The sequence below is a fragment of the Suncus etruscus genome, chromosome 7, assembly GCF_024139225.1.
Source record: "Suncus etruscus isolate mSunEtr1 chromosome 7, mSunEtr1.pri.cur, whole genome shotgun sequence".
Classification (NCBI taxonomy): Eukaryota; Metazoa; Chordata; class Mammalia; order Eulipotyphla; family Soricidae; genus Suncus; species Suncus etruscus.
In genome coordinates, this window is record NC_064854.1 from 29,676,786 (window position 1) to 29,704,342 (window position 27,557).

Consider the following 27,557-nt stretch of genomic DNA (forward strand, 5'->3'; position numbering starts at 1 on the left):
TCATTCATTCACATTGCTATGATAGTTCTCAGTGTAGTTATTTCTCTAACTGTACTCACCGCTCTTGGTGGTGAGCTTCATATAGTGAACTGGAACTTACAGCCCTCCTCTCTTTTGTCTCTGAAAATTATTGCAAGAATGTCTTTTATTTTCCTTAAAATCTATAGATTTATTATTCTGTGTCTATCTCTCTCCTTCTGACTTAATTGACTCAGCATAATAGATTCCATGTACATCCATGTATAGGAAAATTTCATGACTTCATCTCCTGACAGCTGCATAATATTCCATTGTGTAGATGTACCACAATTATTTTAACATTCATATGTTGAAGGGCATCTTGGTTGTTTCCAGAGTCTGGCTATAATAAATAGCAAGACAATGAATATATGTGTGAAGAAGGGATTTTTGTATTGTATTTTTGTGTTCCTAGGGTATATCCCTAGGATATCCTAGCTGGATCATATGGGAGCTCAATTTCCAGTTTTTGGAGAAATCTCCACATCGCTTTCCATAAAAGTTGGACTAGATGGCATTCCCACCAGCAGTGAAAAAGAGTTCCTTTCTCTGCACATTCCCGCCAGCACTGCTTGTTCTCATTCTTTGTGATATGCGCCAATCTCTGTGGTGTGAGATGGTACCTCATAGTTATTTTGATTTGCATCTCCCTGATGATTAGTGATGTGGAGCATTTTTTCATGTGCCCTTTGGCCTTTTGTATTTCTTCTTTATCAAAGTCTCTGTTCATTTCTTCTCCCCGTTTTTTTCTTGTAAAGTTTCGTCAGTACCTAGTATATTTTGAATATTAGTCCTTTATCTAATGGGTACTGGGTGAACAGTTTCTCTCATTCAGTGGGTGGCTCTTGTATTCTGGGCACTATTTCCATTGAGGTGCAGAAGCTTCTCAGCTTAATATAGTCCCATCTGTTTATCTCTGCTTTCACTTGTTCGGAGAGTGCAGTTTCCTCCTTGAAGATGCCTTTAGTCTCAAGATCATGGAGTGTTTTACCTACATATTGTTCTATATATTTTATGTTTTCAAATCTGGTATCAAGGTCTTTTATCCATTTGGATTTTGCCTTCGTATATGATGTTAGCTGGGGTCTGAGTTAGCTTTTTTGCAAGTGGCTAACCAGTTGTGCCAACACCACTTGATGAAGAGGCTATCCTTGCTCCATTTAGGATTTCTTGCTCCTGTATCAAAAACTAGGCGATTGTATGTCTGGGGAACATTCTCTGAGTATTCAAGCCTATTCCACTGATCTGAGTGTCTTTCTTTATTCCAATACCATGTTGTTTTGATAACTATTGCTCTGTAATACATTTAAAGTTGGGGAAAGTAATGCTTTCCAAATTCCTTTTCCCAAGGATTGCTTTAGCAAGGGTGTTTATGGTTCCAAATTAATTTCAGAACTGTTTGATCTTCTTCTTTGAAGAATGTCATGGGTATCCTTAGAGGGATCTCATTAAATCTGTACAATGCTTTGGGGAGTATTACCATTTTAATAATGTTAATCCTACCTATCCATGAGCAGGGTATGTGTTTCTATTTTTGCATGTCCTTTCTTATTTCTTGGAGCAGGGTTCTATTGTTTTTTTTTTTTTTTGTATAGGTCCTTCACGTCTTTAGTCAAGTTGGCTCCAAGATATTTGAGTTTGTGTGACACTAATGTGAATGGAGTTGTTTTCTTAATGTTCATTTCTTCCCTATCATTATTAGTGTATAAAAAAGGCCATTGATTTTTGTGTGTTAATTTTGTAGCCTGCCACATTGCTATATGAATCTATTATTTCTAGAAGCTTTTTGGTAGTCTTTAGGGTTTCCTGTATCTGCAAACAGTGAGAGCTTGACTTCTTCATTTCCTATCTGGATGCCCTTGATATCCTTTTCTTGCCTAATTGCTATAACAAGTACTTTCAGTATTATGTTGAAAAAAGTGGTGAGAGAGGACAGCCTTGTCTTGTACCAGAGTTTAGAGCAAAGACTTTTAGTTTTTCTCCATTGAGGATAGTATTTTCCATTGGCTTGGTAGATGACCTTAACTAGATTGAGAAAGGTTTCTTTCATTCCCATCTTGCTGAGAGTTTTTCAAGAATGGGTGTTGGACCTTATCAAATGCTTTCTCTGTCTATTGATATGATCATGCGGTTTTTATTTTTCTTGTTGTTGATGTTGTGTATTATGCTAATAGATTTACAGATATTAAACCATCTTTGCATTTCTGGGATGAAATGATCTTTAAAATGATGGCTATTATCAAGGGGTGCCTTCTTTCTACTATTTTGTATCTTTCCCTGATAAGCTACCTGGACTGGGCAGGTAGTTTGGGCTGGTGTTAATGAAGATAGACTTGAGGAAATCTAGCCTGTGGCTTACACCATGCGGTCCTTACAAAATGGTGGCTGTCTCTGTTCAGAACAGAAGCCTCCCATGTGGCCTTTACAAAATGGTGTCCATCTAGGTTCTAACAGTACAATATTCCTTTGTTATGGTTTGATAGATTGATTTTTGTTATTGTTGCTGTGGGGCACCTGACAGTGCTCAGAGCTTATTATTGGCTCTGTGCTCAGGGATCACTCCTGGCAGTTTGGGAGATCAGACGGGGGTACATTCATTTTATCTAAAATAAATTAATTAAATTTTCTCCTCTCTTCTTTCTCTTTCTCTTTTTTTGTTTTTAGGGCCACACTCTCAGTGGTGACTTAGGGTTTGTTCCTGGATCTGAACTCAGAGATTCTTCCTAATGAGTTCTGGGGATCATCCTGGGTTAGCCAAAGGCAAGACAGACACCCTACTCTGTGTATTATCTCTCTTACCCTCTTTCTTTTAAAAATATTATTCTTTCCACATCTACTATTGCCAAGTGTAATGTAGGGAACAAGTAGGTAGCTATGAATAACATAGTTGCATGAGGACATACTACAACTACTTTATTTTGAATTGAATACTCACTACCTTCACTAACCTGCCAGCCCTTCAGTGCAAGGTTCTCAGAATTTGGTACTGGTGATAGGCTAGTCATCCTAGTGTTTCAGGCATCTAGGGTCACATTCAGAGGTGTTTAGGGGCTTTAAGGCATATACTCTACCATTCCTGGGGACTAAGTGGCTCTAAAAATCAATCCCAAGTGATGCCCATGCTAGGCATGCACTATAACTGTTATACTATATCTCAGCCCCATAAAGTTGAATTTACTTTTACTTTCAGAATGTACAAAGCAATAATAGCTTTGTCTACACTTTTTCACCTTTATTTTTTCCCCTTAACACTCTTAGGCCATATTTCTCGAGTCCTTGAGAATTTAATACTAATAGTTTTGTCAATACTTAGATGAATGTGTTTATACACATAGCCGAAGCATTGTGGAATGACAGCATAGAGGTGCAGGAATGTCATTCTTGGTGCAGCTGGAGAAAGGTGGGCTTGATATGTAAGATGTCAGCAAGAAAATGGTGAAACTAACATTTCCCAGCATGCTTTGTTTCCCAATAATCACAAATTTAGAGTGAAAAACCAAAAGAACACTTAGAATTTAGGAATGAATATATTTTTCTGTTTTGATGACCTTGCTTTCAGTAAATCAGTTCAGGCCTCTTACACTGATAGATGAATGAGTCTATATATTTTTAGCAATATTAATCCTATAGCACTATATAAAGTGTCTGCAATAAGGACAAACTAATTCCTTTTCTTTAATGACTTATTTGAAATGATATAGTACCATACAAAATATTTCTTGCCTGAAACTAAATCTTCCTGAAACTATCCATTGTTTCTTGCACTCCACTGAGCCTGCATGTATGTTTATCACATCACCTATGTAGTTTTTAATTCTATTCTAATTCTTATTTGCATCTCTTCCCTTTGTATCCTCAGCATATAATATAATGTCCAACTATTATAAATGCTTAATTGATATTCATTAGATGAAATTTCTGGCTTAGGAAGGAAATACACAAAGCAATATAAATAGAATAATAGTGATTTTTTGGGTGGGTTGGATCATTGTTTGGCAGCTTTTTCAGAAAAGAAGAAAGATATTGCAAAAAAAGTCAATGTGAGAATAAGCATGTTCTGTGGGGCCGGAAAGATAGCATGGAAGTAGAGCGTTTGCCTTCCATGAAGAAGGACGGTGGTTTGAATACCAGCATATGGTCCCCTGTGCCTGCCATGGGCAATTTCTGAGCATAGAGCCAGGAGTAATCTCTGAGCAAAGCAAGGTGTGACCCAAACACCAAAAAAGAAAAAAAAAGAAAAGAAAAAAAAAAAAAAAAGAAGCATGTTCTGGTAGAGAATCACAATGGAAGCTACGCTGGCTTCCCTTTGGGAATGAAAACAATGTTAAGCTTGGACTTACCAGAGGCAGGTGATAGAAATACAAAGAAAGTAAAATGAAGTAATTTATGCATTTGACAACAATAGGGAGACTAACGCTATTTTATTTGGACAATACATCATCAAAATAACTTAAAGTTTTATTTAAATAGATATGTGCTTAGGGCCAGAGAAATGTACAATGATAAGGGTGCTTGCCTTGCACCCAACCACATTAGGTTTGATCTCCAGCTTCACATATGTTGTTCCAAGCCCACCAGAAGTAATTCCTGAGTGCAGAGCCAGAGGTTACCCCTGAGCATCACTGGGCATGACCCAAAAACACAAAAGTAGGCATATGCTTATAACAAAATTCCTATGCACTGAATTTCTCATGAGAAAATACTGACTTTAGTCTTTGGGTTATCAGTTGATCCTGAAGATCTTTGTCTCTTTTCATCCCACAGGTTGTTATTTTATACTTTGAGCCGAGCACATTTCGCTGTATTCTCCTGAGATGGGTTCGTCTTCTTGGTTTTGCCACTGTGTATGGAACTGTCACTCTCAAGCTTCACAGGTATTTTCTATTTTATTAGGTTTTTCTTTCTGTAGGATGGCAGAGTACTAGGCTTAGTATATAATTGCGAGCTGAGTAGACCTTTTAACTAGTTGGATTTCAAGAATTTAAACAGCAAGTTGATGCATATTGATATATGGATATCAATTTCAAGGCAGTTTCTTTTAGATCTTTTTGGAAAATCATTATCATTGAATTTGAGCAATATGCTCTAATAAACAAGCATTATTAGTTATAAAAGTTGATTCTTAATAAAAATAAGCTTAGATTGAATGAAAAACAGTATTAACTAGACACAGAGGGAATAAAGAAATGATATAACTGAAACAACAATGAGACCCAGAGCTACTAAAAAAATTCTGTATAGTAGAATTAAGCAATATATAGACTTGCCCCATATCTCAGTATATTCAATGGGTGAAATTCAAAAAATATTACTTTAAAGGCTAGAGATAGATAGTACAGGAGTAGGGGTTGACCTGTGTTTAATTCCAGTACTGCCTATGGTTCCTTGATTTCTGCCATAAGTGATTTCTGAGTACAGAGACAGGATTAAGCCTTGAGCACCACCATATGTGGCTCTCCAAAAAATTAGTAATAATAAATTTCTTGGTCCTTTGTCTTTAAACAATGGATTTCAATGGTGAGCACTCTTGTAAGTTGAGGATACTATACATTTTCTTGTAACTTAATTGATAAACTTCCTAATTTTAAAAATGTGTGCAATATTAAAAAGGAAAGCTACAATAAGGTACCTGTCTATGAAGACTAGGAGTGGCTGAAATTATTCCTGGATTTTCACTTGCCTTTTCTTTCCTAGTTTTTTCAATATAGTAGGACTAATGAATGTAGAAGAGAAAACTATTTCTCCTGAATGTTATAACTCAGTATAAGAAAACTTTATTTTTTGAAAAGCAGAAAAGCTTACTGGAAAGTAAAAGAGGAAGGCAAGGAGCTCCTGGGAGGAAGTTAGTCGAGAACTAAATTAGTATAGGAAACCCTTTAAGCTGATCAGCATTTAAGATGTTTTGATAGCCACAGTAAATCATTTATATATATATATATATATTTGGGGGGGCACCCCCAGTGATGCTCAGGGGTTACTCTTGGCTCTGTGCTCAGAAATTGCTCCTGGCTTGGGGGACCAAATGGGACATCTGGATGAAAACCAGGCCCATCCTGGGTCAGCCGCATTCAAGATAAATGTCCTACTGCTGTGCTATCGCTCCTGCCCTATATTTTTATTTTAATTTGACAAAATGTTGCCTATAGTAGCATGTTAATAATATGAGGTCAGAGGGATTAAAGTTCATGCCTTCATGTTGCAAACCCAGTTGAATTCCCTGCATTACATGGTCACCCAGCATTGCTGGATGCAGCACTAGATGCCCTCAATCAATGTCAGGTGTTGTCCTGAATGTCCCCTAGAACTATTGGGTATGACCTGGTTATCCCCAGCATAACAGTGCCCAAGGAGCACCCCATCCTGAACCCTCACTTTGAACCACAGACCTGGTTGTTTGAGAGTCATAAATGGGCCTCTGAGGCCTCCTAAACTCTGGTTTATAACAAAGATTTATCTTGGATGAATAAAATATAATGTATTATATTTGTAGTTAAATGTTTCTCTTTTTAATCCCTTATAAGATGTGATGATTATATTAACAGCCTTATAATGGTATCCATTTATTTCTCCTGCCTTTTGTTGTTGTTGTTGTAGTTGAGAATACTTTTGATAATCCTTTGGAACAAGTGTAAATATCAGTAACTCTCAAGGTCCTTTCACAGACATATTCTATAGCACAAATATTATAAATCTGATCCAAGATGGATTTCCTCTATTTAATTCTACAAATTCACAGGCATCTGTTTCTGTCAAGAGTTCCACCAACTCTGTTCTTTCTATTTATTTTGTTCTGTAACATCATATCAAACTCCCCACTCTGGTGTCCTTCTACTCTTCAAGTATCATCACTATCATCTATTTCTAATAGTTTGGGTATTTTTTTCAATGGATACTAACGGAAGGAAATGAAAAATTTTTGGTCACAATAAATCTCGTAGGCCTTCTGAAAGAATGACTATCTCTTAAAACTTGACCTTTCTGGGGCCGGGCGGTGGCGCTGGAGGTAAGGTGCCTGCCTTACCTGCGCTAGCCTAGGAGACGGACCGCGGTTCGATCCCCCGGCGTCCCATATGGTCCCCCAAGCCAGGAGCGACTTCTGAGCGCATAGCCAGGAGTAACCCCTGAGCATTACCGGGTGTGGCCCAAAAACCAAAAAAAAAAAAAAAAAAAAAAAAAAACCTTGACCTTTCTCCCAATGAGTCTAGCATTTATTGTGTAAAACAGTTACCTCATTATGTTCATTTTTAACGCATTTGCCTTTTTCTTGATGTGAAGGTCTCATCATTGAATTCCTATATGGGCTGACACATAGGAAGTGTTTAATTGGTAAATGAATGAATACAAATGTCAGTTGCAGTCTTGAAGATTTGCTTCCCACACTTCCCTCCACGCATTGCACTCATTTTCTTCTGACTCACTGTGTGTCCTCAAGTGTCTGAATACATGACACTGTGGTCAGCAAGAGGGTGGTTGGTGAAATACAAACAGTATTAAATAGAACTGAATCGTATAACGAAAAAGTCACTTTCATTTAGACTCTTTTCCATCTTCAAATTATTTCTCTCCTCCTGCTCTTCCTTGTCCTCCTCCTCCACCTGATTGGGTTTGGTTTGGGAATATACCCTAGGCTGCTCAAGGATCACTTCAGAAGGTGCTCAGAGGTTCAAACCAGAGTCAGCTACATGCAAGGAGAGTGCCTTACCCAAAGAGTTCACTGTGACCCTAAGAACTGGTAGATCTTAGTACCTGCCAAAATTGTTATTCTTTCTTTGTAACAAAGAGATCAAGCTGTAGGCTTTGTTTTTTCTGCTGCAGTGCCATCTAGATAAAATTTACTCATTTTGTTTCACTATATTTTCTTTTCTTTTTTTTTTTTTTTTTGGTTTTTGGGTCACACCTGGCAGTGCTCAGGGGTTACTCCTGGATCCATGCTCAGAAATCGCCCCTGGCAGGCACAGGGGACCATATGGAATTCGAACCACTGTCCTTCTGCATGAAAGGCAAATGCCCCACCTCTGGGGCTATCTCTCTGGCCCCTTACTATATTTTCATTGTTACTTTCCATTTAGGAATTTGTAGTTTCTTTTTTATTTCTCTTTTTTTGGAATTTGTAATTTCTTAAAACAAAAATTCAGATCTTTTAAATTTTTTCAAAGTAATTAAATGTTAGTTGGTGAAATCTTAAGAGTGGTATTCAAATAATTGGAATTTGGACGACTACATAACTTCATTATTCATCAGTTTACTTAAAGACTTGAATTAAAACGGTTTCTTCTGGGGGCCTGAGAGATACAACAGTGGTAAAACATTTTCCTTGTATGTGGCTGACCTGGGATGACTCGGTTAGATTTCCAGCATTCCATATGGTCCCCGGAGCTTACCAGGAACATGCTTGCCAGCTTGCCGGTGTGGCCCCAAAACCAATAAATAAATAAATAAACAAACAAACTGAAGAAAAAGAAAAAAGCCTGTTTCTTCTTTGGCGACCAGAAAGATTATACAGTAGTAAGGTACTTACTTGCCTGCAGGTGGCCAACCTGGGTTTAATCCTGGCACCCCATATGGTTCTGAGTACTGCCAGGAGTGGTTCCAGAGTGCAGATCCAGGAATAATCCCTGAGCATTGCCAGATCTGACCCCAAAACAAACAACAAAACACAACTCTAAAACTATTTCCTCGAATGTCTTTAGAAGTTACTGCATTGAAGAATTACCCATCTGAGGGCTTAATTTGAGTAGAAAGTATTTCTAATCTAATGAGCTAAATTATTCTTATACTGTCTGAACCACATGGCTTTCTGTTATATTCTGGTGTCAGGGTTTTTGTTTTATTTTGTTTTGCTATGCTCCTCAAATCTAAATGATTTTAAGTTTATAAACTTTCATCACAGAGGAATGTGGGCTGTAAGTAGCTAAATTTATACTTTGTTGTCCCCAATCTTAGCTTGTCTATGTTATATGTTCAGATACTTGTTGAATGAATGGGTAGTAGTTGTAGTGAATACAGCCATGTGCGATGGGCAGGGATCTGGTAATGTTTATTACTTTTTTCCATAGTTAAATAACATATGACCTTGAAGAAAGGGCAGTTAAGACTTGATAGGGAATAAAGTTATAATTCTTTTTTTTTAAATAACAATATCTTTATTTAAGCACCATGATTACAAACATGTTTGTAGTTGGGTTTCAGTTACAAAAAAGAATACCCCATTAACCAGTGCAACATTCCCACCACAAATACCTCCATCTTCCTACTCCCCACTTCCCTTACCTGTATTCAAGACAGGCATTTTATTTATCTCACTCACTACCAGTGTCATACTAGTTGTTAATGTGGCCATTTCTCTAATTGCACTCCCCACTCATGGTAAGGCAAATGCTCTACTGCTGTGGAAAGCCGTTATTCTTAAATTTTTTTATTTTAATATCAATTCTGCCAGTAACTACACAATCAACAATACATTAAAGATCTAAGAGTGAGTTTTCTCAACTCACTTAGAAAGCTGTGAAAATTAAATACAATCGAGATATGTAAGTAGGGATTTTTGGTTCAAGTGGGGAATTTTGGTTCTAAATCACAAACTCTTGCCATAGCCTAAAAAGGGAATTCACTGGAAGGATATGGTGAAAGTCATGAAGTTGAAGTTGAAAGTTAAAGAACAGGCTGTGTAAGACCTGATCCTAAGTAATCTAAGGGATTAGAGGCAACAAGGATTAAGGGATAATGTCCTTGAATGCCACTGTATCATTTTCATAGAGATTTCATTTTTTATTTCAAGATAAAAATGTAAATCCTACTTATGTGGGCAGAAAAACTATAAGAAAATTATTAGTACTGAGATTTAATATGAATTACAGTCCCTTAAGACTAGGATAAGCAAGACAAGAGTTTTGTTTTATTTCAGCAGTTTCACTCAAGGTTTAGTTAAATAAATTATTGAATGTTTCTTTCTCTTTCTACTGCTTTCTCAGGATTGATTGAAAATTGATTTGCAGAATGTCAATAGCACTGAAACACAAGCAAACATAAAAGGGGGCTTCTCTTGCTCATATTGCCCCCAGAATTCTTACCAATCTGGAATAGGAACTTGAAGGTTTTATTCACTTTCATCATATCCCCCTTATTTCCTTAGTGTCTCCATATTTGAGAGTCAGATCATCAAATATTACCATACTAGACCAAAGGAAAACTGTAACAGTTCTTTGATTGATTATACTAAAATAAAAGAATATAGCAAATTATTTATAATGGTAGGCCTCTTTAAAAAGCAGTATTTTTTTGGGTTTTTTTTTTTTGGGGGGGGAACACGTCCAGTGACGCTCAAGGATTATTCCTGGCTATGCACTCAGAAATTTCTCCTGGATTGGGAGACCATATGGGATGCCCGGGGATTGAACTGTGGTCTGTCCTAGGTTAGTGTGGACAAGGCAGACGCTTTACAACTTGTGCCACCACTCCGGCCCCAGAAAGCAGTATTTGAGGGGCCACACCCTTTAGTGTTCAGGAGTTACTCCTGACTCTTAGCTCAGAAATTACTCCTGACAGGTTCAGGGACCATATGGGATGCTGGGTATAGAACCCGGTTCAGTCGCATGGAAGGCAAATGACCTAACCGCTGTGCTATCGTTTTGGCCCCAAGAGTATTTTTTTTAATCACAGATAAATTAGAATTATGAGTTCCTGATAATGACAAAAGGCAGAACAACTTTTAATTGACATTTCTGTGTTAAATTCTCTAGTCAATTATTTTCCTTTGTTAACCTAGGCACAAGGAAGGCCAGTCCCATTGTTCTACCTTTTTAGTAGGCCATTTTTGCACTGCAATTTATTTGAACATGAAATTATTCCACTTTGGAGTTAGAAAGAAGATAGATTGGTTTAGGTTTGAGCTAGCTCTATATGGAACATAAGAAAACCTAGAGCTGAATTACCCAACAATGAAGGAGTCTCCTGAGATGAGTTTAACTTAGGACATAAATGATGTAGCACCTCCTTGAGCCTGCGGCTTCACAGAATGTTTGCTAAGCTTGATTTCTTTGTTTGTTTAAGACTCTTGGGAAGACAATATCTCTAAGCTCAGAAAAGTGGAATATATTTTCAGGATTGGAAATTAGGCAATATTTTTAAATGAAAAAGGGCAGAGAAATTCAAAAACAATACTAAAAAAGCATTTTCATGGTTTTGGTAATACAGTTTCTGAAAACAAATTACCTTTTTCTTCTTCTAAAGTTTATAATGAAGCAAAAACAAAAAGACTTTTTGGTACTATATTGAAAAAGAGTATTAAAGCATGCTGTGAAAAAGCCTTCTCATGTGGACCGGGGATTTTCATTTCATGAATTATTCAATAGTCCTTGTTCTGGATTCAGCACAGTACAGAGCACTTTTTCTACCATTATCATTAGTTCCAAATATTTACAGTTTGTGGAGAGGTTTACTTTATAAAATATATTCTTATTTGCTTCTTAGTAAAATTTTCAAAAGTGACTGGAAGATATTTACCTTTATTTTTATGTATTCTTACAAAGATAAAGTACAGCAAATATTAAAGAACACAAGAAAGAAAAAAATCTTTGCAACTATGAAGAAAGCAAAATTCCCTAATAAAAATAAAGACTGTTCTCTTTTGCTTAACTTGTGATGTGGTGGATGGCAGGATTGTTGAGATGGAGCTTTAGTCAAATACCAGGACTTCAGATACTGGACAATTTATTGAATTTTGAACCCAAATATCTTAACAGACTATTATTGAACAAGATATTGATTAGGCATCAATTATGAAAGACTCTAAAATAATTTCTGTCCATATATGCAATTAAAAGTCTGTAGGGATGTACTGAGTTCTTCTAAATTTCTTCTCCAATTCACTCCAGCACTTAGATCAATGATATTTAAAGATCAGATTATGACCTAAAGAGTTTTAACTTGAAACACTTCTTAAATGGTCTTAGTTACACAAAACAACCAAATTAATGTATTAATTAGGTATTCTTTGAATAAAATGATATGTGAATATATCACTTTGACTAAAATAAATGGAACAGATTTGCACACTGAATTCTAGAAAGGATATGACTGCTTTCTTTGTAGCTCTCCATTTTTTTTTGTCATACTGGCCATCTAATCTGTGATATAAAATACCTTATTCTTTAGCTTCTGAAATATCTCATTTTGTGAGTGACAGTGTTAAAAATATTCTGGTACAGGGCTGGAATGACAGTTTAGTGAATAAGGCACTTGCCTTGAACATGGCTGAGCCAGATTCAATCCTCACATCTGATATGGTCTGCTGACCTGCACCAGTATTTATCCCTGAATTTAGTGTCAAGAATAAGCCTTGATAGGAGCACCACCAGGTGTGATACTACATGTGCATGCTACATAAATATATATAGTATATATTATGTAGATATATATTTATGTTTTGAACTTTGTTAAGGAATATGACAAAAACTTTATGGTGTACACTGCAATGAAGTTTTGTAATAGGGAAAGAGAGATGGGGCTAAACTTTGAATGAAACAAACAAGGAAAAGAAGGAAGATATAGTCAGAGTAGGTCTCAAAGGATGGAAAGTTAAGAAATGAAAAATATTCTGGCCAAAATTTAGTTTTGAATAACAATGAGCTGTCATCTCATACCATTGAGAATGACATGTTATGAGAAATAGTAGAAACAATCTGTGTTGGCAGGAATGGGTAAAAATGAGATTTGTATCCACTTATCTGATTGAACCTCTATGGAAAATGGTATGGAAAGTCCTCAGTAAATGTAGAATTGAGCTGCCATCTGACCCAACAATTCCATTTTGAATTCCTGGGGTATCTATCTTCAGGACTTAAAATATATGTTTATCCAAAAGGACGTATGCACACCATTATTCATTGTTGTGACAAGTAAAATATTTAATATATAGAATCAACCTAGGTGTCCAATGTCATATTATGAAGATGTGATTCACATATACAACACAATATTATAATGTTTCAAGGAACAATGGAATCACACAATTCGCTGCAATTTTGTTTGAACTGGAAGATATTATGTTGAGTGAAGTACTCCAGGAGAAGAAAAACAAACACAGGATGATCTCACTTGTCTGAAAATAATTAGATGAGGAAATGTAATGTGATAAAAGGGATAAAAGGGGGTGCCTAAATCACCCTTATCCCCAGAACTTAGGGAGGTTAAGGACAGAGAAGGAAAGAAATCAAGGCAGAAAGAATAAAAAAGAGAAAGGAAGTACTGAGGGAATAAGTGTTGGGGGATTCAGTTAGATTGATGATGGTAGGAGAGTGATATCACCATAAACCCAAAGCACAGGCTCAACAACACTGAAAACATGAGGTCTAAGCTCGTTTTGCAGCTACCAAACTTTGTAATGTGCATGTCAAGGTGAGTGGAGTGGAGAGATGAAGTATGGGAGCAATGGTGATGGGACTTAACACTGGTGGTAAGAATGATATTGAAATATTATATGCCTAATGTTGTGTTACTGATCCTACCCTAGTCAATTATTGTACCCCACCATAAGGTGTGGCCTTGTGATAGTATATTGGATTATTCCTTACTTGGTATTCTGCTCCCACCCTAGGGTGGTACTTAATTCTTGTCAATAAAAGCAAAGGTCTAAGGAAGACTGGGGCTCATTCTTCATCTTCTTCCACTGAGCTGCACTCCATCTTAGGAGCAGAAAGATTTTGTGGTTTGAATTCCTTGCTTGAGCACTGCATTTCCTGTATTTCCCATTCTTGTACCTTTTTACTGTGTGAATTATTTTCTGCAGTTCTCTACAACTGGAACTGTTCCCCCTGACCTAATTCGATAGGGGAATGGGAACTGCCTTTCCTGTCTGGGAGCTCAGTTGGAATCAAACCTTAACCAATCTCCTAGAGAACGTGACACTTCAACCTAAAACCCAAACTACCAATAACTTTATAAATCATATTTATTTTACTGAATAATAATATCTTAGGAGGTGGTCTTTATCATTATGTAGTATGCTAGGCTTCAAAGCCAAAGAATCGTTTTAACCTCTGAGTAAACAAGAAAACATCTTAGATATTTCCTAAGCCATTTTTTCAAAAAAAAAATTGGAAGCATTTTTGGGGGGCCACATCCAGTAGTGCTCGGGGTTTTCTCCTGGCTCTGCACTCAGAAATCATTCCCGGCAGATTCAGTGGACCAGATAGGATGCCAAGGATCAAACCCAGGTAGGCTGCTTGCAAGGCAAATGACCTACCTGCTTTTCTGTTGTTACGGCCCCTAGAAGCATCTTCTAAAGCCAGTCTTTGCACACTAAAAAGTAACCAGCTGCCTCACAAGAAATAATATTCTTTATACTAATTCCTAAAAAATAAAGGTTTCAAATTTATGTTGTAGAACTATCTCTAATACTAGCATTTTTAGAAATTTGAAAAAGGACCAGAAAAATCATACAGTAGGTTAGGTATTTGTCTTGTATGTAGCCAAACTCGAGTTCAATCTCCAAATTTACTTCATGGTGTTATTAATTTAGAATATTTATATTAATGTACAGAATTATTTGTGTTCCAGTCCAACTAATGAATTTCCTGAAGCTGTGTAGTCATGTGTCTTGGTTTTGTAGATCTTACTATTTTTGTTGTTTTTCTATTTTGATGGCTAATGCTTGGGAAGATCTGGAAAGAAGACTCATCAAAACTGAGAAATAAGCAAATCACCCTCTCTTCTTCCTACACTTATCTTCCTCTTTTTGGCAGATTTGTGATCCACCTGGGATCTGTGAGAGTCCTTTGGGACTCTGTATGCACCTAGTCATTCTGAATAATTCCCCCAGCAAGTGTGGAAAGAAAATCTCCTAAGCTCTAGTGATTTGTTTTATTACAAAATCTCTAACTCAGTAGAGCATTTAATAGTTTGCTCTGTTCATTCTTCCCCACCCTGCCCCTTCCAGTGCTTTCTGTCACACAGCACTCTCTGTTTCCCTGCAAGACCCCTGCTAAATGACTCAAATACTATTAATTATGCTGCTGTCTTCATGTCTCTTTCAGAAGCTAATTAAAAGTTCTGCTTTAATAGCTCCATTCATCAAATAATGTATTCACTGTGGTCTATTCATAGGAAGTAAATGATTTGAGGAAATATAAGTAAATTGACCAAAGATGCCTCTTAGTAGCAAAAATCTGATTCATAGAGATACTTCAACATCTGTGAGTACCTTTTCACTAAAATTTCAAGTAAAAGAAGATTCCTTTTTAGTTGTTCTTAAGCTCAGAACAGTGCTTATTAAACATAAAGAGCACATTCCACTCAAAAATACTTGAGTGGTCATGTCTCTGACCAGATGTCCTTCTTGATTTTTATGGCATATATCTGTAATGTAATTTATCTTATAACATGAAAAGCTTCACATTAAAAGCTTTTCAATATGAAGCTTTTCTTTTTTTTTAAATAGCTGTAGCTATACATACTCTCATCTCTAATTGCAGTATCAGTATTATATATAGATTTCTAGACAGAGATTTGCTAGTAAATATGTAATTTCATGACTAGGTGCTACATATGAAACATTGGAATTTTTATTGCCTGTATCATTATGGTTTTAACTTGTGTGTGCATATATAAATAGACGTGTATAGAATAAACTTGAACATAATGAATTTACAAGTCTTCTGTTCTTCAGATATTACCTGATACTTTTCTTCTTATGCATTTGTTAGCAACTAATAATTCTTGTATGCCCTCAAGTGGACATTTTTCTTTTCTTTATGTGGAATAGATATAAGAGTAAGCAGTAACTAAGATTTATTCATGCATGCAGTAAAGGTAGCCAGGATTTTGTAAAGGCCAAGGCGAGACAATCAGTATCTACAAAACTTGGATTACAAGATTTACCAGCAAACAGCAGCTGGAGGAGTGGTGGGAGAAATAAGATTAGATCAGAGGTAACATAAGGACAGTAGTGGAGGATCATGGACATTTTGGTGGTGGTGTGCAAAGATTTTGTATGTTGGTACTGAAGAGATAGTACAGCAGAGAGGGCACATACTTTGCACACGGCCAATCCAGTTTAATCCCTGGCATTCTAAATGGTTCCCAGAGCATACCTGGGAGTGATCCCTGAGTGTAGAGCTAGGTGTAAACTTTGCATACCACCTGGTGTAGTTCCCAAACAAATAAAAACAACAAAATCTGGGGCCAGAACAGTGGCGCAAGCAGTAGGGCATTTGTCCTAGCTAACCTAGGACAGACCGCGGTTAGAATCCCTGGAATCCCAGATGGTCTGCCAAGCCAAGAACGATTTCTGAGCGCATAGCCAGGAATAACCCCTGAGCATCACAGGGTGTGTCCCAAAACTCCCCACCCAAAAAAGTCTTGGTATGTTGGTAATATCAGTTTTAAGTATAAAACTGTGAAGTACTTAGTAAAATGTTATATATATTCATATCTATATGTGTGTGTTGTAAAAATAAACCAAATGAGAACTCTTAATACTCATTATAATGAAGTAAAAGCTTAGGCTATTTGCTATATTAAAATAAGAACAAGAAAACAAGATAACAGATATAACAGTGTATCATAAAAAAACTGGAAAGTGTAAATCAGTAGTACAGCAAGCAAGAGAAGAGCCAAGACACAAGGATAATGTAGATAATTGCTCAAGAGAGTTCTCCAAAACAAGAGAGTTAAAAGATGAATTGCCAATTTGATAAAGATTGGAAGATTACCATCTAGCTGGAAGATTTTCTTTAGTTCTCATCTAAATCATAATATTTTCAATAAATTATAAAGCTAAAAGCATAAAATGGAATAAAACTATAAGATACTATAAACTAATTTATTTAAGGTTAGAAAATACAACAGACCAGAAGAGAAAATATTAATCGATTAAATGGCATAAACATTTTACTTCTCTATGGTAAAAAAATCAATAAAAGTAAATAATAGAATTGTATTTACCTGAGCAAATATAATTTTAATATAACTTATAGAGTATTATTAGTTGTAACTCATGTATAAAACCCAAGCCACAATTCATTTTATCCCATAATTAATTTTAATTTCTCCAGTGGTAATATTAAAATGAAAAGAAGTGGCCAAATTTTAATTAATCATATATTTTATTTAACCAGCATATCTTAAATCAGGGGTCTTAAACTCAATTGACCTGGGGGGCCACAGGAGGCAAAGTCGGGGTGATCTTCGAGTACAAAGTCAGTAGTAAGCCTTGAACATTGATGGGGGTGACCTAAACAACTAAAACAAAACAAAACAAAACAAAACAAGATCCCTATAGGGCAGGGCCACAAAATGTTGTATGGAGGGCCATGAGTTTGAGACCCCTGTCTTAAATATTTCTATTTTAATAGTTAACGCATATACAAAACTATTAAGGTATTTTTTTATTCTGGATTTGGATGAGATAGGTCTTCAAAATTCAGTATGCATAGCAATAGTTCTTTTCATTATAATTGTTATTAATACGAAATATCCTGTAGGGCAAGACACTCTATACACTGCTGGAGAAGTGTAAATTGGTTCAATTTACTGGAAATAGTTGGTAATATGCATCAATAGTTCTTTTTTAAAAAAACTAATTTTTTTAGCAAGCTAAAGCAGCTTCTCATTAAATGCCTTTGCAATCGACTCTACAGTGTATTCTGAGATCAAACTATCTCAGGGAAAAATACACAATTATATTAACCACAAACTTCAAGCAAACCAACATAGATCTTCATTTGTACTTTATATGCCTAAGTTCAATGTTATTCTTCTATTTCAACATCATGCCTGCTAAACTGTGAGAAATACAGAGATAAGACCAAAAATTATATGAGGCCCCAAGTCCAGTCCTCCTCACTGACTAGTTATAGTTCCGGTGTCCAAGTACTGTGACTTTATTTGCCCTTCAGGTGTCATGGGGCCAAGGAGTGCACAGAGTTCACCACGGTATATTTAAAAAAAATATACACTGAAATAATATTATAACGTGGTAAATAATCACAAAAAATATTCTCCATATTCTCCAGGATTGTCTGATGCTTTTATGGTTGCTATTGTCAGTTTAGTAATTTTTCTTTAATTCTGGAATATCTACATACTTCATTATTTGCAGCCACAAAATCTGTTATTTAGTGATCACCTGGTTATTCAACATAGATTTCCTTAGATATTGAAATAGTTACAACAAAAAAGTTTTAAAACTCCCATTATTTGCGACTTGAGACATATATAGTACAGTGGGTACGGCACTTACTTTGCATACATCCGACCCAGATTCAATCTCCAGCACTCCACGTGGTCCCACCAGGAGCAGAGCAGAGCCAGAATAATCTCTAAGTGTCACCAGCTATGGTCCAAATATAATAATAAAAATAAAATTTAAAAAGAAAAAGCCCATTTTCTATGTTGTGGTATACATGTGTGTGTATTGGGAGCAGAGATCTAGTATAGTATGTGACCTGACTTCAATCTCTGGCACCTCATATGGTAGTTTGAGAACTGTAGGAGAACTTGACTAAGCACTTTACAATTTGCCTTAGACTCCCATCCTGTTTATATAGACCTTCAGATCAGGATGATATAAGATCCTTAGGTTTTATTCAAAAAAAATTTTTTTATATTTCCCAATCTTTCTATTACCCCAGAATATATAGGATCTTTTAAAAGTGTGAAATCTCGTTTCCCAGTCTTTCTCCTGATTTTTTGTTTGGTTATCTCATTTGTCATCTCAATTACTTATTAATTTTTAGTTATCTTAATTATTTCAGTTATTAGTTATTATCTCAATTATCCTTTGCTTCATGTGGCATCTACAGATTAATTTTCCTTCAAATATTTAAACAAACTACATACACCTTGCCAAATATCCAGAACTTCAGATCTGGAAGAGTTAGCTATCAGTTAGTTTAAATGTAGTCTTCAGAGAGTCAGTCACCAAAGAAGTCAAACAAATTCATTCTTTAAGAATGAGATACCCTAGGAACACAAAAATACAATACAAAAATCGCTTCCTTACACCATATTCATTGCAGCACTATTTACCATAGCAAGACTCTGGAAACAGCCAAGATACCCTTCAACAGATGAATGGCTAAAGAAACTATGGTACATATACACAATGGAATATTATGCAGCTGTCAGGAGAGATGAAGTCATGAAATTTTCCTATACATGGATGTACATGGAATCTATTATGCTGAGTAAAATAAGTCAGAGAGAGAGAAAGACGCAGAATGGTCTCACTCATCTATGAGTTTTAAGAAAAATGAAAGACATTCTTGCAATAATAACTTTCAGACACAAAAGAAAAAAGAGCTGGAAGTTACAGCTCACCTCATGAAGCTCACCACAAACAGGGATGAGTTTAGTTAGAGAAATAACTAAGTTTCGAACTATCCTAATAATGAGAATGTACGAGGGAAGTAGAAAGCCTGTCTAGAGTACAGGTGGGGGTTGGGTGGGGAGGAGGGAGATTTGGGACATTAGTGATGGGAATGTTGCACTGGTGATGGGTGGTGTTCTTTACATGACTGAAACCCAAACACAATCATGTATATAATAAATTTGTTTAAATAAAAAATTAAGAAAAAAAGAATGAGGTTCTGTTAAGTCCAGAACTAAGGATTCACCACCCAAAAGACCACCAGGGAGACAGTTGGTAAGCATTATGTTACTCAGATCCCACTGTTGTTTGGGTTTTTTGTTTTGGTTTTGATGAAGCATCTTCCTTGTTTCTACAAGGTTTTGAATGTAATGCTAACTATTTTGTCAGCTTATTCTTCGCTTTTGAGGATGGATACACTTCAGAGTTATCAGATCCATAACACTTTTAGCCACTCTTCCCAAGACTTATTGTATTTTGATTATGTATTTCTGTTTACTAACTTATAATGAATCTGAGACCAGGCATATTGCCACCATTTTCCTCACCATAAATTTAGGGCTTGCAAAGTGCTGCTTGTAGCTGAATAAATGTTCATTTAGCCACATTTCTATCTTTCTGACACTTTTTCCAGTTACCCTGCTTTTCCCAACCTCTTTCATTTTTGAGTCTTAGAGTTCTTATTTCTCTGACTTATTTTTATTAAAATATATACAGAAAACAGAATAACAAAGCTTACTTTTGCTGGTTATAAACAACAGATGTTTTTAGCTCCTTTTTTTCCTTCCTATCGAAGATCTTGTGGGAGTTTAGTAAACAGTACTATAGTTTAAGAAGGTTTTAAAGTTAAGAAAAATGCCAATTGAATATTGATAACAAGTGGTAAACTTATTTTGTGGACTCTAGAAACTAAGCTCTACATTTTTTTTTGTAGTAGCACAACTTAATATGCTTATAAAAATCTTGGTGATTAAACTACATGTTTAATAATGTTTAAAATCTATGTCAATGATTTCTGTAGGCAAGTTCTGGTTTGCAGACCATTGAAAAAATGGTGGCTTAACCCCAATTCAGCAGACCAATGATTTTCAATCTTTTTTATGATTAGGGATCAAAAAGATCTCTGATTAACAGTCAGCAATCACTGCTCAAAGTCCTCACTTCTTATAATGTGGATCTCAAGATATAGAATCTTGTAAGATTTAAAAAATTTTTAAATATGGGGCCGGGCGGTGGCGCTCGAGGTAAGGTGCCTGCCTTACCTGCGCTAGCCTAGGAGACGGACCGCGGTTCGATCCCCCGGCGTCCCATATGGTCCCCCAAGCCAGGAGCGACTTCTGAGCGCATAGCCAGGAGTAACCCCTGAGCGTCACCGGGTGCGGCCCAAAAACCAAAAAAAAAAAAAAAATTTTAAATATGTTTCTTTATGATTTTCTGCCAGTAATTTTTTGATTTTCATAACCAAAAAATATATTTTCATACCCAGGATCACATAAAATTTCTCAAGCATAAAAGAGTCATGAGTGAAAGTTTTAGAATCCCTGATCTAGATGATGTTAATCCTTTAATATATGTCTAAAATTCACCTCATAACTAAAAAAAGTTTTATCATTAAACATGAAAATTGAGAAAATCATAAATTTGATGACTTGTCATCATTGAAAGAAAATGACAGGAAGTCGTTTTGTACAGTTTACTCTCATGAATCAAGTCAAGACTTGAGTAACTACATTTATCTAAGGTAACAACCAACGGACTACCTTTTCTCACAAGCAAGGATTTATTCTCTGGAATTCTTAGGACATTAGTAAAATGGACAGATATTTGACACAGATGTGGAGTTTCTAGACTCTAGACTTACTACAATAAAATTACTACAACAAAATGGCTTCAGAATATGTTTGCTCACTCATCTTTAGAAAATAAAAAAGTTGCTATATAATAACAAGCACATACAAATATTCTAAAAACTTAAATCTCTTTATTACAGGAGGCTTTATAATTTTGTATGAAAATAATTGCCTGGGACTTGCCCTGGGTGAACAGGCTTTAAGCAATATCACCACAAGGATTAAGAAAACAAGACAGACATGAGAGGAAAAATTGAGGTGGGGGGGGTGGACTCACAGCCCTGTAGCCTGAGAGCCCTGACAGTCCTCTGTTTACAGTATTTACAGTTTAGAATGATTAACACAGGAAGAAGGGCAAACATTAACAGACAATTGCCTATCTATGCTAATATAACCCATATACGCTTTTACATATCAAAAGAGCAGGAGGGGGCAGCTAATGCAAATGTCTTTGGATCTTGTCTTCTTTGGAGAGAGGTGACAGATAAAAGAGTAAATACAGAACCTTCACCAATAGGGAGTTTCCTAAGGGTACTAACAATCTGGTATTCTGGAAAATGTCCCTAAATCACTATTTCAGCCCTTCCATACTATCATCATTCTAGCTAAACATATTTTTAAATAATATTTTTATTTAAGCACCATGATTACAAACACATTTATAGTTGGATTGCAGTCATAAAAGGAATACACTCCTTCAACAGTGCAACGTTCCCTTCATCAATACCCTCTTCCCCTTCCATCCCTACCCACATCTCTCAACCCCCTAGCTCCGCATTCAAGACAGACATTCTACTTTTCTCACTCATTATCATTGTCATGATAGTTGTTAGTGTAGTTATTTCTTTAACTGTACTTATCACTCTGTGATAAGCTTCATATTATGGGCCAGTTCTTCCAGCATCATCTCTATTGTCTCTGGGTATATTATAATAGCGTTTTTTTTTTCTTAAAACCTATAGATGAGTGGGACTATTCTGTGTCTCTCTCTCCTTCTGACTTATTTCACTCAGCATAATAGTTTCCATGTCCACCCATGTATAGAAAAATTTCATGACTTCAACTCTCCTGATGGCTGCATGGTATTCCACTGTACCACAGCTTCTTTAGCCAGTCATGTGTTGAAGGGCATTTGAGTTGTTTACAGATTCTAACTATAGTAAATAGCACTGCAATGAATATAGGTGTGCAGAAGGCATTTTTTGTATTGTGTTTTTGTGTTCCAATAGTATATCTCTAGGAGTGGTATAGCTGGATCATATGGGAGCTCAATTTCCAGTTTTTTGAAGAATCTCCACATTGTTTTCCATAAAGGCTTAACTAGATGGCATTCCCACCAGCAGTGAATAAGAGTTCTTTTCTCCCCTCATCCCCAACTGCACTGATTGTTCTTGCTCTTTGTGACATGTACCAGTCTCTATAGCATAAGATAGTACCTCATGAACAAGTAGGTTTCATTTCAGGAATGTAAGGATGGCTTAACATATGTAAATCAATCAACATAATGCATCATATCAACAAAAGGAAAAATAAAAACCATATGATCATAACAATAGATGGAGAGAAAGCATTTGATAAGGTCCAACACCTATTCTTGATTAAAAAAACATTCTCAACAAAATGGAAATGAAAGAAACTTTTCTTTTTGTTGTTGTTTTGTTTGTTTTTGGGGTCACACCCAGCAGCACTCAGGCATTACTCCTGACTTGACACTCAGAAACCGCACCTGGCAGGCTCGGGGGACCATACGGGATGCCTGAGATTTGAACCACTGTCCTCTTGCATGCAAAGCAAACGTCCTATCTTCATGCTATCTCTCTGGCCCCAGAAACTTTTCTTAATATAGTCAAGGCCATCTACTATAAGCCAGTGGCTTTCTTCTAAAATCTGATACAAGACAAGGCTATCCCCTCTCACCATTCCTATTTAACATATGCTGGAAGTTCTTGCCATGGTGATCAGTCAAGAAAAAAGATATCAAGGGTATCCAGATAGGAAAGAAAGAAGTCAAGCTCACACTGTTTGCAGATGATGTAATACTATATTTAGAAAACTTTAAGGACTCTACCAAAAAGATTCTAGAAGCAATAGATTCATATAGCAAAGTGGCAAGCTACAAAATTAACACACAAAAATCAATGTTCTTCTTACACACAAATAATGATAGAGAAGAAATGGACATTTAAAAAGTAATCTCATTCACATTAGTGCCACACAAACTCAAATACCTTGGATTCAACTTAACTAAAGAAGTAAAGGACTTATAAAAACAAAACTACAAAACCTCGCTTCAAGAAATAAGACACAGGAAATGGAGGCATATACCCTGTTTATGGATTGAGAGGACTAGCATCACTAAAATGCAATACTTCCCAAAACATTGTACAGATTTAATGCAATTCCTCTCAGAATACTCATTACGTTCTTCAAAGAATTGGATCAAAGACTTCTGAAATTCATTTGCAACAAGGAACACCCACGAATAGCTAGAGCAACCCTTAAAAAAAGAATATAGGAGACATTACTGTACCCAACTTTAAATTTGTATTTAAACTTTAAACTTTGTATTACAAAGCAATAGTCATTAAAACAGCATGGTATTGGAATAAACACAGACCCTCAGATCAATGGAAGAGACTTGAGTATTCAGAAAATTTTCCCAAGACATACCATTAATTAAACTATGATAAAGGGGCAAGAAATGCAATATGGAGCAAGGAAAGCCTCCTCAACAAGTGGTGTTGTGACAACTGGTCAGCCACATGCAGAAAGCGAACACTATGCACAAAGGTCAAATCCAAATGAATTAAAGACCTTGATATCAGACCTAAACCATCAGGTATATAGAACAACATGTAGGCAAAACACTCCATGACATTGAGACTACAGGCATCATCAAAGAGAACCACCACTCTCCCAACCAGTGGAAGTAGAGATAAACAGATGAGACTACATTAAGCTGAGAAGCTTCTGCACCTCAAAGGAAATTGTGACTAGGATATAAAGGCCACCCACAGAATGGTAGAAACTATTCACAAATACACATCTGATAAGGGGCTAATATCTAAGATATACAAGGTACTGACAAAGCTTAACAAGGAAAAATATCTAACCCCATCAAAAAATGGGGAGAAGAAATAAATAAACACTTCCTCAAAAAAAAGATACAATTGGCCAAAAAGCACATGAAAAATGCTCCACATCACTAACCATCATGGAGATGCAAATCAAATAGTTAAGCATATTTATTTGCTGGATGTCTATTTATCCAATCAAAGACAATTCAAAACTGCTCTTGGGGTAGAGGAAAGAGTCCACTGGCAAGACCCCTGTACTAACTTAAAGTTGTCAGGAATAAACGATGTCTTCTGGTATTTTTTTATGTTTTCCTTCTGAACCTTCTGAAACCATCTGAACGGGTAATTATCTGAGGAGTTCTTTATGAAAAAAACATTTGAAAAATAATCTGCATAATATGTATATATAATTTTACTGTTATATTCTATCTAAGGGCATACCCACAGATTTCTTTTATACAGTTTTGTTTTGTTTTGGATGTGTGGTGACAGCATATTTGATGATGCTCAGGATTACTCCTGGCTTTGTGCTCAGTTATCCCTCTTTGCAGTTCTCAAGTGACCATTTGAGTTGCCATGCATTGAAGCCAGGTCATATGCAAGACAAGGGCTTATGTCACTGTACTAGTTCTCTAGCCCCATGAGTATATTACTTAAAGATATGGTACACTTTTCTCATTTTGTTTTCAGGCAATGATAGAAATTCATCTTATTCCAGTGTACAAAAATCAATATTCTGAAATGTGTCAATTAAAGTGTAAAATTGTATTACTGTGTACTAATACCTAGTATTTGATTTGGTTTTCCTCTTTGGAAATATTATGGAAGCAGTGGCCATTATTATTTATTAGACTATAAAATCAATACTCAAAGGGTCATCTAGAAATTAAGTGAGTTTCTGATCATCTTTAAGTGTTATTTCTTCATTAAAAGGCTACCAAACTGGGACCATACAAATTTCATCTGGTTGAAAAAGAGAAATTCGTCTGATTGAAATATTTGAAAAGCAGTTATTTAACGAATCTATTTTTAGTTCTCTTTAAGATTTAGCTTTTCAGTGGGGATTGTAAATATCTTTAAGTACCAGAAAAATAAATGGCTTTCTACATTTTGACTACGGAATGAGAAATATAAATCATAGCTAATTTTCCCTGAAGAAGTGGTTGTTTCACAGCCTTTTTTTAAAAAAAGAAACTCTTGCAATAATCTGAAAACTGTGTGGTTCCTATGTACTGAAAACCAAAATTCTTCTGCCAAACAGTTTTCTACTCATGGTTTCTTAAAGAAAAAGTGTATATTCTTTCTTACTTTGTACTTGGTTATGTAATATCTTCACCGAGAATCTCTCACTATATCTTGTCCACGTTCCTTCATGTTTTCCTATTGATTTTCACAAAGGTCTAAGTACCATTTATTCTGATGAGTTACTGGACTTATTAGTAATATACAATTTGTGCTGTTTTGTATTGTTGTTATTTGCAATCTTTTGATCAGATTTTAAACATCTACATCTATTTGTTCATTATATTATATTTGAGATGTTCCAATTAAGTCAAGCTAAAATTTTGGACAATTGTTTTTTGGTTTTTCTATCCTAGCCAAAATATAGAACATCAGAAAAAATTAGTATACCCCTCTTTTGAGAATCTAGTCATTGGAATAAATGAATGTAGTGAATTAAAATCAGCTGAAAACATTATGGATTGAAATTTTAAAACTGGTGGATGGGAGGATTCCTAGAATAAGCTTGGGTTTTTGTCTTCACAGTATCTGGAGATACAACGGTTCTTAAATATCATTTAGTACAGTAGTTCTAAAAGATGGCTATTGATTTTGTTGTCATATGACAATACAAAAAATGTGAAAGATGCTACATTTCTCACTAATCATCCTAGTCTTTTCCTTATTGTAGTGATTTTGTCCAGTGGCTCCTGTACTTAAATATTCCTTTCATTATTTCATTATTAATTTTTAAAATAACAAAATAGACTACAAACATAGTTTCTATAAAATTTCATATTTTCAGAAAACAGAAAATGCCTTTTGGTGACATAATACTATTAAAATACAACACATTCAAGGAAGGGTTTTTGTTTGATTGGTTTTTGTTTTAGTGATTTTTTTGGAGGCAGCACATATCATAGAGCTTGAGAGCCACTAGGGCCACTCAAGGGCAACATTTACCCACTAGGGCTAGAACATGAAAGGCATGTGCTCTCCCAGTTGAGTCACATACCTGAATCCCCAATGTTTTTTTGCCTCAGGATAATATTTAAAGTTTCACTACTTGCCTTGTACTAATTTTGAGAACTGCTCTCATGAATTTCACTATACAATCACACATACACACACACACACACACACACACACACACACACACACACACACACACAAAACCATCAATTTGCAGGTCTCAATGCAAGAATGTGTTCTGCTGTTGAAAGAGAAAATGGAATAAAATTCAATGAAAGTATGTGCAGTAGAGTCTCAGTTTTTCTCATGTTAAAATTACAGAAATGGGTTTTGGTAGTTCTAAATCCCAGCTAGAAAAGTGATCTGATTTAGAACTTTAGGTTCTGAGTGTTAGGTTTGCTTTCACATTTTGATGTGTTGCTCTTCCAGGGTTTTGAAGGTGTTTCTCTCACGAACAGCCCAACGAAGTCCCTATATGACTGGTGGACGAGTTATGAGGATGCTAGCAGTGATACTCTTGGTAGTATTTTGGTTTCTTGTTGGCTGGACATCATCAGTTTGCCAGAATTTGGAGAGGCAGATGTCACTTATTGGCCAAGGGCAAACATCTGATCACCTCATCTTCAATATGTGCCTCATTGAACGCTGGGATTACATGACAGCAGTTGGTATGTGGTTCCTCTTTTGTGTGCTTGTCCTGTTCTTTTACTGGGAATAAATGGGCTTCCTTGGAAATTTGCTAAAATTTTTCATGAAGCCTAAAAATAATTTCACATAATATGATTTGGGTAAAATTATATGAAAATCCCCTGCAATGACACGTGAATGTAAACTTTTTCTGGAAGTTTTCATTCTTTTTCAAAGGTATGTACTTTGTTAATCAAGGGGCTGGAGCAATAGTCAGTGGGTAGGGCACTTGCCTTGCATGCAGCTGACTTGGTTTCAATCCCAGGTATCCTCTGAGACTACCAAGAGTGATTCCTGAGTGCAAAGCCAGGAATAACCCCTGAGAACTGCCATATATGACCCCCAAACCAACCAAACAAAAAGAAA

At 35.9% G+C, this 27,557-nt stretch overlaps 1 protein-coding gene across 2 annotated transcripts in view; it reads left to right on the forward strand.

Annotated features, from left to right (window-relative positions):
• The window catches only part of GPR158 (G protein-coupled receptor 158), a 351,447-nt gene that overhangs the window by 288,500 nt on the left and 35,390 nt on the right, over positions 1 to 27,557 (forward strand). For both annotated transcript variants that reach the window (XM_049777750.1, XM_049777751.1), the window contains exons 6-7: positions 4,783 to 4,892; positions 26,934 to 27,172. In XM_049777750.1, coding sequence (XP_049633707.1) covers positions 4,783 to 4,892; positions 26,934 to 27,172 — 349 coding nt within the window. The remainder of the gene's footprint in view (positions 1 to 4,782; positions 4,893 to 26,933; positions 27,173 to 27,557) is intronic.